Here is a 12,204-nt window from a genome sequence, read left to right on the forward strand (position 1 = left end):
TGTATTTTTACTGTACCATTTCTACGCTTAGGTATGTCTAGATACACAAATACTCACCATTGTCTTACAATTGCCTACAGTACTCATTACAATAACATGCTGTACAGGTTTATAGCGTGGGAGCACTAGGCTAGACCGTATAGCCCAGGTGTGCTGTAGGCAAACCATCTAGGTCTGCATAAGTACACTCTATGATGTTCACACGACAATGAAACCGCCGAACGATGCATTTCTCAGAGCTCATCCCCATTGCTAAGGGACGCGAGTGTATATGCTGCTCGACTGCAGAAATATGTGTCTACTCATATATAAGAATTTTTTTTTTCATGACAATGTTTAGGTCCAAGGAGCTGTGAAATAAGAAATCGTCGTCTTCTCCACGGGGTGGGAGATAAGTCACCACCCCAGTGTTCTGCGGAGGGAGAGTTTATGCCTGTCCAGTGCAAATTCGTCAACACCACAGACATGATGATTTTTGATCTGGTCCACAGCTACAACAGGTAAGGGGAGCAGGGGTGTGCCAGTCACTGGGCCATCACCTGACGCAGCCCACACTCACCTTGAGCTGGGGGCCTCCATGTGTCATACGTGCAGCATGATAAGGAATTAAGAGCTGCCTCATTCTCATGAGCTGTCCTGGGCATCTAAAGTGCCACGGCGTTTTTTAACAAGGCAAACTGGCAATTGATATTTAATGAAAAATAGATGTGCCCTCTGGCCAATGAAATGTAAAACATCAGAATGTGAAGACATATGGGCTAGGGTGCCTACTACATCATTTTTCATTGTAGCAGGAAACCGGGAGCAAAGTGATCATCAAAAGGTGGCTTGCTGAATAAATGTGAATCTGCCATAAATATTTATGTACCCGTTAAAAAGACTGCATTAGAGCTGCTAGAACATTTGATCTGGAGAGGAGGCCACAGTATATTATGATAATACAATACAAGATACAAAGCACAGATAGATAATATAATATAATATGCTTTAATTTTTAAAGAACAAATGAGCAAAAAGATTCTTTATTTGTGCTTATATGACTATATTATTATGCAGGTCTCTATATAAGACTATGTGAGCACAGAGGGTAAGAGGAAGGAGCATAAAGTGCATGGTTATCCTGGGCTGCTTTAGGGCCAGGGCTGCTCTGCAGAAGAAAGAGTAGGCAGAAGGCCAGGCGCAGTGGCTCATGTCTGTAATCCCAGAAATTTGGGAGGCTGAGGTGGGCGGATCATGAGGTCAGGGGTTGGAGACCAGCCTGGCCAATATGGCGAAACCCCATCTCTACTAAAAAAAATACAAAAATTAGCCGGGCGTGGTGGTGCGCACCTGTAGTCCCAGCTACTTGGGAGGCTGAGACAGGAGAATCACTTGAACCCGGGAGGCAGAGGTTGCAGTGAGCCGAGATTGTGCCACTGCACTCTAGCCTAGGTGACAGAGTGGGACTCATCTCAAAAGAAAAATAAAATAAAAAATAAATCAAGAGGAGGCAGAAAGGGGATCTGCAGGAGAGGAAAAAAGGCAGCACTCCCAAAAGCATGGATATCATTATATTTGTGAATTTTTGTAAACTGTGTGTATACGTGCACTTACAAATAACTTTAAAAATGTAAATAATGAATATAAACAGAGAGAGGCATTATAGATCTTGACCCAAATAGCCAGAGTAGCTTCTGGTCATCCACACTGGCCACTGGTTTCTTGTAAAGGGTTCACGCAGACTTTAGATGTAATTGAACCATTTGGAGTAGAAAGAAATATGAATACTAGTCTGCAAAGACTGATATGAATTCTCTTGGAGAACTTGAGCCTCTCTGTGGCTGGTTTCCAAAACAACCAGTTTCTTTCCATGTGTGAGGGAGGAAATTCTCACGGGCTTTGCCAGGAGGAATCTCAGACTAGCAGCCTGTGTGCAGAACTGTCCCACAGGCAGACTTTATTTGAACTGCATCATATTTTAAAAACTGGAAACTTTTATTAGGTTGAACCCCACGAAATTTCTATTTTTGTAGGTTAAAAAATAGTTGAACATGAGAAGTTTCACATGTTCAACCTAAAACACACAATTCTGAATTTCTGATTTTAAAGAACAAGGGTGAGAGGCTGCACGCACGCACTCACTGGTGGCATCAAGACACTGGCTTTACTGCTCTTTTTAGACCAAGGACACGCCCTTCTGTGCTCCAGGTCCCTCTGTGCTCTGTTGCCACACCACTGCCTACCTCATCCATTTATATGACCTGCCTGGTCCTGTAGCATTTACCTTTGGGACCTGCCTTCTGCCTTTGCCCCTGCTTAGCACAGTGACCTGGCCACTTACTCTCTCAGAGCCTCAGTGTTCCCATCCGTCAAATGGAAGACAAGGCCCTGCTCATTACATCATAGTGAAGATTTGATGAGGCCTCATCTATGAAACCATGGGTGCAAATTTACAAAGTTGTAAATTACTATGCTTCTGTAGGTAATTCTCATGCATCAGCCAGCTTCAGCAAATGTAGGTTAGATTTTCCCCCTCCAGGCCTGGCCTGCCTGAGAGCAAGTATAAATCTCAAACAGCCAGTTTTATTGAGTACTCATTGCTGCAAACCAATGTGTTCTCAGTTCAAGATCACCTGAGTGCTTACTATATAATGGGAATTTTATATCCTTTAACTTACCTTAATACTTATAGAAATAATTAGATAATTATAGTCATTACTATACAAATGATTACTGAAACACAGAGGTTAAGGAACTCACCCTAGTAAGCTTAGGTGCTAGAACTGTCTGGCTCCTTTTAGTATCCCACATAAATGTAACTCATCTCTGTTCCCCTACAGTGCATGGCACAGAGCCTTGCACACAGCAGGTCTGGAATCAGTGCTTAAGGAATTGGTGAACGCATCCAAGACCCTGGTGTGTGCCACACTGAGGTTGAGGCACAATTCACAGCTATTTCCACAAGAGGGCAGTCGAGTTAAATGCAAAAGTTCAGAACTGAGCATTCTTTGTTTAAAAGAAACACAAAAATTTACTCCTGAAATGGGATCCTTTTCATTTTGTAAGAAAGCATGTCTCTGAGTAAATTCTGGTATCGAAAGGTCATGGGAAGGGTTGGGTGGTTGGTTACTGGAAGCCCAGCTGTAATCAGGGATTTTCCGATACTTAAGTAGACCTGGGTAGTCGCAGGCCCAGTGACTTCTCTGGGCACAGTGGAAGGAGCCTTGGAGGCCATATAGAGGGCCTAAGCTTAGCGACTCAGGTTTCTAGGTAAAATACGAGACAGCAAGTTACGTTTGAATTTCAGATAGCAAAGATTAATTTTTTTTTTCAGTGTAAGTATGTTTCAATATTGCAGCAAGCATGTGAAGCTTGGGGTTGGGGAAGGTTATATCATAATCACCACTGGACTTGGATTTCTGAAAAAATGGAATGGGTGAGGGGAGAGCAGAGTGAGTGCAAGGAGGCAGCCCTCCGAGTTTGGAGGCTACGCACTAGTCCAGGCAAGAGACGACGTTGACATGGAGCAAGTGTTGGAGAGGACAGCCAAGAGATGGGGTGAGACTGGAGGAATATTTACCAGGTGGAATCCACAGAACTTGGTGAAGGAATTGATATGGAGGTGAGGGTCGGGGGGAGTCAAGAATGACTCCTAGGTCTGGTTTCTGGATGGATTCTTGAGGATAAATTTGAAGAGGAAAAGCCACAAGCTTTGTTTTGGGATGTTGAATCTAAGGGGATTTTTTTGGAAAATTCAAATGGAGAAGTGGCAGAAGGCAGTTACTTCCCTGGGGCCACCAGAAGGCTGGAATCCTGTGGGCAGCTCATTCGCTGACCTGCTGCTGTGAGTTATTTATGTGCTGGGTGATGGTTTGCACTTGAATTTGGCAATGATGTTTGCCCATCTGAAGTAGGTCCTTTTGCCCTTCAAGAAGGCTACTGCTTACAATATCTGTTTTGCTGGAAAATTTTAAAGAACCATGTTGTAATGGGGAGCAAGCTTCACTGGTCCTTCTGACTCATGCCCCATCTTTTATATTGCCCTAGCCCAACCAGTAACTGTGGACACACATTCTGACCAAGCAGATCATAAGTAAAGGTCTTAAGAGCCTTCAAGCAGGGCTAATGCCATTGTCAAAGCCTTAATGATCTGAGTTAATTGGCTTCTTTATTAACCCTTGTCCTTAATGACTAAACACACTCAAACTTCTTAGCAACCAGTCTAACTTCAAATGCCTTAGCCACCCATGCTACCCAGATTGCCCAGTGGGAAGAAGGATCAGATATGTCTTAATATATAGTAAAGGGGCATTGTAACCAGAATGTGGAAGGTACTGTATGGAGAAATCCTCACTGGGGAAGCACCAGATCACCCTCATTACAGACACCTGTGGTGGTTGGCTATGCATCAGGGGCTCTGCTAGGCTACGGCCCCCTCTTATTTTATTTTATTTTATTTTTGAGACAGAGTCTCACTTTGTCACCCAGGCTGGATTGTAGTGATGGGATCTCAGCTCACTGCAACCTCTGCCTCCCAAGCTGAAACAATTCTCCTGCCTCAGCCTCCCAAGTAGCTGGGATTACAGGCATGCGCCACCCCACATGGCTAATTTTTGTGTTTTTACTGGAGACGGGGTTCACTATGTTGGTCAGGCTGGTCTGAAACTCCTGACCTCAAGTGATCCACCCACCTCAGCCTCCCAAAGTGCTGGGATTACAGGCGTGAGCCACCATGCCTGGTACGGCCCCCTCTTTTAAGGAGCACCCTCCCTAGTGCAGGACAGAATGAAATACATGGCTCATTTGTGAGTCAGTGTTTAGATTTCCAAAGAACTGCCTGTGGGAGATGTTAGAGAATCTGACTGAGCCCGGAGGCAGGAATCGTACTCTGCAAATGAACAAGACCAGATGCCCAGTGGAGACCAGAATTTCGCATTCCTCTGAGCCTTGGTTGTAATTTCTCTGTCTAGGTTGGCCGTAATCTGAGCATAAACTCAGAAATGCCACCCCTTGCCCCTCTGCTACCATTTGCTTTCTTGAGGATTCTTCTATGGCCACCCTGAGATTTTGCTTTATATTCAACAAAAGGCAAACATCCTTTTCCACTAGATTGTGGGCACACAGAAAATTAGGAAGATTCTGAGCTTGAACTCACTGGTTATTGCTCTTTTGGAGTGGTAGTCCAAAATATGGTATTTTTCAATTTTTAAATATTGTGTAGATTTTATCTTCCTCCTTTCTTCTGATATGCCCAAAACAGGATAAAAATGGAAATTAGAGGGAATCATGAGGAAGGCAAAATAAAAGTAGAAAATCAGAATAAGGCAAGGCAAAGATTGGCCCACATCACTCATTCTACACAGTCCTAACAAATGTGAGGGCCTGCATATTTGGCTCTGGGATCCCTGTAACCAATGAAAAGAAAAAAATAGTCTAAGTTACTTGGTTTCTACAAGATAAAAATAAGAGTTTCTCAGGGGTCACAATGTTTTCTTCTATTGATGATGGAGGGAACTTGGTTCCTCGGGTCCTCATGAAGGGGGGAACACTGTATGCCACAGGGGACCATCTGACTTGACAATGTCCTGCTGCTGAAGGACCAGTGGTTTCCAAAGGCCGGTGCCTATAAAAAGCATCTTCAGGTCCAGCGCGCTGGCTCACGCCTGTAATCCCAGCACTTTGGGAGGCCAAGGCGGGCAGATCACGAGGTCAGGAGATTGACGCTATCCTGGCTAAGACAGTGAAACCTCGTCTCTACTAAAAATACAAAAAATTAGCTGGGTGTGGTGGTGGGTGCCTGTGGTCCCATCTACTTAGGAGGCTGAGGCAGGAGAATTGCTTGAACCTGGGAGAATCACTTGAGCCGAGATCGCACCACTGCACTCCAGCCTGGTGACAGAGCGAGACTCTGTCTCAAAAAAAAAAAAAAAACAAAAAGTGTCTCCAGGTACTGTATTTCAGAGACTGCGAATCTTGGGTCCTGGCATTCTCTACCAGACTTGTACCTCCCTCGGTGACTACCAATATCTCAGTTTTCCTTGCAGCCCACACCTTGGTTCTGTCTCCCACCTTGAAGTTGGAGGCATGCAAACAACCCTTCTAGATATGTTCTTCACTCCTCTGTTGTCTCCTGGTCAAATCACCATTCGTGGCTTTAGAATCCCACGCAAACTCACCTCCTTTGGGGACATTCTTTGGTCCAGCTGGCCCAAGGCTAGGGATGGAGCCTGACTCTCCAGCTTTCATCAGGGCTTTGGGTTCGGTCTCAGTAGTTTGACTTCTTTTGGTTGATGTGGGGCAGGAGATCTAATAAGGAGGAGGCTGAAAGCATGACAGAACCCCTGTTCCCTGATGACAGTGAATCACTAATGACAGTAGCAGAATAACAGCTAAACAATCTTCATGGTGCTAATTATTATTTTGGAGAAGGAGTCCAAAATGCATAGATGGTGATATCATTTCAGAAATTAGCCACAGAAATCAAATTGTATCAAATGGAATTGTGGGCACACAGGAAATTGGGAAGATTCAGAGCTTGAAATCACTGGTGATTGCAGGGCAGGGCCCCCAAAGGACTGTGCTCTATTGGAGTGGTAGTCTCACCCTTTGGCCACCTGCTGTTGTTGAAAGAGCACTGGAAATGGACTTGGGATTCTTGGCCCCTGGTCTTGGCTGGATGATCTTGACCCAGTCACATCACCATGCAGAATCCCAGTTTTCTCATTTGGGAAGTGGAGATTTTTAAAGGGTTGTGAGAATTAAATGAGACAAATATGGAGAGTGTTTGGTCTGATTGTTCATACATATCACTTGTGATTATTTTATGAATAGTAATTAATAGCAACAATCATATTAGCTCTTCTCACTATATACAGAATTAGCAAGAAGGGATTAAAGATGGCAGCACAGGGTGTCTGTCCTAGAGGTCAGCAAAGAACAGCCCTAGAGAGCCCAGATGGCAGTAACTGGCCTTAGGGTGATCTTACTGGGAGGGTGGGAGGACCCTCTCCAGAGCTGAAGACAGGGTGATCTCCAATGTGCGAGAAGCAGGAATATCAAGAGTGAGGTCCATGCAAAAAACACTGGTAGGTCCAGGTACTGGGCAGTTTATAAGACCAGAAACCCCCAGAGAGGGGCTCTGACCATAAAGTGGTAGGATGAAGATGGCTCAAAGACTGTGGAGGTCATGTCTGCCATGAGCCAGGATGTTGAGGTGGGTCTCTGGGTTGAATTAGCCAAGCATGGAACTAGAGTGATTTAAACGATTTAAACTTGTGCCTCACGCTGGAATGTGTTTCAGAACCCACCTCGGGCCAGCACTTGTGTCATCAACATCTATGAGATGCCAGGAAGAGCGAGGTGCTGGGCATATGGAGCAGTGTCAGACAGAGTCACGTGCCTTGCAGGGCAGGATGTAGGACAGAAGCCAGGTGCAGCCAAAAACACACTGAATAACACCACTGGCAGAGAAAGGCAGCATGTAGTGGACGAGACCAGGGTTTGAACCCTAGTTCTCACCACTAGTTCAAGACAGTGGCCCATATACCTCACCTTCCTAATCTCTAAAAGGGGGATTAAAATGTACCACCTTCCTTTTAGGAGTGTTAGGTGGATTAAATGAATCAATGTGTATTAAAACATTTTGCAGATAGTCTTTTACAAAATAGTGCTCAGTAAATAAAAGTTATTATTATACTATTATGAGTATTTTTAAAATTGAATTATCCTAGGCTCTGATGAATGAACTTTTATTATATACCCCCTACCTCCCTATTAGTGGCAACTAAGCAAAGTGAGTTTTTAATATTTGTTATGCAACACGCTTACTGTAACATTCTGTTTAACACACACACACAGAACAATAGATTAATAGCATGGAAAAAAACCTCATCCATAATCCTATAGTGCATTTCTAGCTTTTGTTTTGCATATCCATTTCCATTCAAATTAAATAATAGTTATTAACTTGAATGGAAATTCAAAGCCAGGCTCTCAGCAATTACTACACCACACATTGACTTCCAATACTGATTCAGTTGTACAGTTGTAATTGCAATACATGTATATGGCATTTTATAATCTAACCTTTTTACATAATGTTATACACACTCCCTTTTGGCTAGAATTTTTAAGCATTGTCCTCAATCATAGCATTTTATTATATTTAGGGCATTTACTATAATTTACGTCTTAATTTTCTACTATTGGACATTAAGGTTCTTTTCAATATTTTGCTAGAATAGATTGCACAGCAATTGGCCTATCATTGTACACAGCTGCTGCTTCTGTTAACTTATTGCTGGGAGATATATTTCAGACATAGGTAGAAACACATTATGCTTGGACCTCATATATTAGTTATATAGTTATATAGGGCATGAAAACAAATCTCTAAATGTTATAAAAGATGAACAGTTCCTCTCTGGTTGCTAAATCATTGCACAGGGGTAGAACTCCTCAATATGGCTTTTTATACCTTACCTTTCTATTACTTCTAAGAAAGGGAACCCAGTTGATGAGCTCGTTATAACAATTGCCAGGCCAGATGTGATTAGAGAATCTCTTTCTTCAGTTTACGGAAAGAGATGGATAGCCGTTGTTAGTGATGCTGTATTGATTTGTGTTTTTTTTCAACTATGGGACTGGATACATTTCCTTCTTAAGGATTTCCTGTGGTGGCAGCTGGCTTCTTTTCAAGTTTTTGAAAAGTCGTAAAGGGGCCTGAAGTCATTTGATCTCCCAAAATGAGATCATCTCCAATGTACCATATGTTGGTAAAGCAGACTTGGCCTTTAGTCTCGAGAGCTGTATTCCAGGAAAGGAACCAGTTAATGCGATTTTCCTTGACTGCTTTCTGCCTTGCCCTATGAGACAAACGCATGGGCATAAATTGGTCAAATGCCATAAGTGAGGAAAACGGCTAATTAGTAGACGACAGCTATGCACAGCTTTATTTTACAAGGTCCAGCCTGGTTCCAGCCAGGTTAAACTACTTTGTAAAGGAAATGCATTTACTGCAGGAAGCATGAAGCGACTGTCATGTGATAAGAAAGTAGACATTCCTTTTCACTAGGCGTGGACTTGGCCACATTTATTTCTACAGGAAAAGCTTGTGATGACTTGCCTTTATGAATGGTGACCGTAAATCTCATTCTCTCCAAGGTTTCCAGATGCATTTGTGACCTTCAGTTCCTTCCAGAGGAGGTTCCCTGAGGTGTCTGGGTATTGCCACTGTGCTGACAGCCAAGGGCGGGAACTGGCTGAGACAGGTGAGTGATACCCCTCAGGTGATCTGAAGGGAGGGAGTGTGATTCCTCAGGTCTGAAAGCCTGGATAACATTGCTTGTAAAGCACAGCTAGAGTGACTGCCTGCCCCCTGCCAGGCTGCTGTGGGCATTGAGGAGGACACAACCTTAGCAAACTGTCATCTTGCAGTATGGTGAATGCAGCTGCTGCTGGCCCACATAGTGCCTTTGTGCACATTGGAAAGAAGTGCCCCGCTCTGGGCAGATGCAGCCCCGAAATTGGCGAGTGGAGCACAGGATGGATTTAATCTCTTATTCTATAAGCACTGCTCCTTTGTTTCTATGAACAGGCTGCACAACCATCCACAGCAGCTCTGACTTTGGAAACTGTTAAAGTGTTGTTCAGACTTATTGCCTAATGATGCTGGTGAAGGCTGTCTCTCTCAGTATCTGTTTGCACAACAAGGTCAGGGCTTCCTTTCTGAATGAGACCATCTCTGAAAGTCTTGCTGTCTTTGCTCAGGTTTGGAGTTGTTACTGGATGAAATTTATGACACCATTTTTGCTGGCCTGGACCTTCCTTCCACCTTCACTGAAACCACCCTGTACCGGATACTGCAGAGACGGTTCCTCGCAGTTCAATCAGTCATCTCTGGCAGATTCCGATGTAAGTAATAAACTGCCAACAATGTGCGTGTTTCCATTAGGGGGACGCCTCTTGGGTTTCAAAGTCGCTATGGTGTGTGTGGCTGCTCCACCAAAGTGAGGGCAGAGATGAAAAGAATCGTTAAGAGCAAACAGCAGTGCATGCTGTGAAGACACCAAGCATTGTTGACACTGTCTTCTTTACTGTATGGATTTCCTCTAGGCCCCACAAAATGTGAAGTGGAGCGGTTTACAGCAACCAGCTTTGGTCACCCCTATGTTCCAAGCTGCCGCCGAAATGGCGACTATCAGGCGGTGCAGTGCCAGACGGAAGGGCCCTGCTGGTGTGTGGACGCCCAGGGGAAGGAAATGCATGGAACCCGGCAGCAAGGGGAGCCGCCATCTTGTGGTGGGTTTCCTCTGGGGGCTTCCTCTTTCGACCTCGGATCATATTACTTTGGCGGTCCTCCAGACCAACCTCTCTGGACCCCATTAATTCAACTGCCTTCTAACACTAGAAGGCCCTTCTGCCCCTCTGGCCCTTCAAGCTCAACCTGTCTGAGAACCAGTTTATCATCATTAACTTCCAACATGTTTCTCATCTTGTGTCAGACCTCGTTGCATTTTCAGGGAGCTCAGGGAATATTAGGAGGCTCATAGATGAAGAAAAATAAAAGAGAATTGAGTTCCCATGTGCGGTGAGACAGGAGCATGCGCATAACTAAAGGAGCATGGTGAGGTGGGCATTCGATCTTGCAGCAGGTATGGGAAGGAGGCATTTAGGAAGAATGCATGGAAGAGGCCATACTTGATCAGAATCTTCTAAGAAGGTGTTTCCTGAAGGAGAGGAGTAAGGAAAGGCGTTCTCTATAGAGAGAGCAGGAGAAGCAAAATTAGAAGGACAGAATAATAGGCATTGATATGCTAATGATCATCTAATCTGCAAGAAGGATAGAGAAAAAATTGCTGGAGTATGAATAGGGTGGTGCTCCGGACTCTGAAGAAAGGCAGGGGTAAGACAATGAGGTCTTTGTTATCCTAACAAAGCCTTGGGGGCTTCATCCTGGAGGTCAGGTGAAGACAGTGAAAGGTTTTAAGTTGGACAGTATCATCGTGGGTTTTGCACGTAAGGCAAAGAAATTCTGGAGGAGAGACTCACAGGAGCAGTAGTCCGGAGGCAACGGGGCTAATTAGAAGGTCATTGCCATGTTCCAGAGCTGATGGAGTCTGTATTAATTTTCTAGGGCTATGGTAATAAATCACCACAAAGTGGGCATCTGAGAGCAACTGAAATGTATTGTCTCTGTTCTGGAGGTTGGAAGTCCAAAATCAGGGTGTCAGCGGGGCCGTGCTCCCTCTGAAAGCTCTAGGGGAGGATCCTTTCTTTCCTCTTCCTAGCTTGTAGTGGCTGCCAGCAATCTGTGCATTCTTTGGTTTAGGGCAGCATTACTGTAGTCTTTGCCTCCATTGCCACGTGGCCATCTTCCCTCTGTGTCTGTCTATGAGTCTTCTCCTCTTCTTACAAGGAGACCAGTCATGTTGGGTTAAGGCTCCACTTGATCCAGTCAGACATCATCTTAACTAATCCCATCTGCAATGACCTTCCTGCCAAATAAGGTCACATTCTGTGGTTCTGGGAAGAGCATGAATTTTGAGGGACACTATTCAACCCAGTATGGGGCCAACATTAAAGCAGAAACAGTGGGAGACAGTGAGAACTCTTATTAGGCATTCGAGCCAGACCCCATTTTCTCCTCCTGGTGAAATTTTGAAGGATGTTATGATGAGGAAGGGAAGAACCAGGAGCATTCCTAGGCTTCCAACTTGGGGAAGCTGGGTAGATTTTAAAAGATTTGGAATAGTGATACACCAATGCAGGGTTTTTTATAGCTTCAATATATATATTAACATTCATTCAATAATTCCTGCTAAATCATTCCGTTTGTCCCACTTAACCTTTTGAATATTCTTCATGGTATGTGGTTATATTCTATCTGCTAAGTGTGAGAATGTCGAAAAAGAAAATTTGGAGACACTTTCTTGAAGGTATTTACAATCACATTTCATTTCTACTAAAACCTAGAGAATGTTATGCCATCCAACTTCCAGGTGGAAATGAAGAACTATGGCTTTCCAAATTAAAGACCATAAATGGCTCTATCAAGTGCATAGATAGATCATATATTTTCAATTTTTCTGTCTGGTATATCAGGTCCTATTTCTGTGGAAACAAATGGCACATGGAAACAGTAATTGAATTTCCTTGCTTTGGTAACACTACATAACAAATGGATGGAAAGAGAAAGGGTAAGCTCTTAATTTGGAAGAAGACTAA

General features: G+C 43.9%; 1 protein-coding gene across 4 annotated transcripts in view; it reads left to right on the top strand.

The window, feature by feature from the left end:
- TG (thyroglobulin) overlaps positions 1 to 12,204 on the top strand; it is a 269,572-nt gene that overhangs the window by 5,507 nt on the left and 251,861 nt on the right. For all 4 annotated transcript variants that reach the window (XM_016959884.4, XM_016959885.4, XM_016959886.4 and 1 more), the window contains 4 exons: positions 341 to 500; positions 9,142 to 9,248; positions 9,748 to 9,891; positions 10,093 to 10,278. In XM_016959884.4, the coding sequence (XP_016815373.4) occupies positions 341 to 500; positions 9,142 to 9,248; positions 9,748 to 9,891; positions 10,093 to 10,278 (597 nt within the window). The remainder of the gene's footprint in view (positions 1 to 340; positions 501 to 9,141; positions 9,249 to 9,747; positions 9,892 to 10,092; positions 10,279 to 12,204) is intronic.

This window comes from Pan troglodytes, chromosome 7 (genome assembly GCF_028858775.2).
Source record: "Pan troglodytes isolate AG18354 chromosome 7, NHGRI_mPanTro3-v2.0_pri, whole genome shotgun sequence".
Lineage (NCBI taxonomy): Eukaryota > Metazoa > Chordata > Mammalia > Primates > Hominidae > Pan > Pan troglodytes.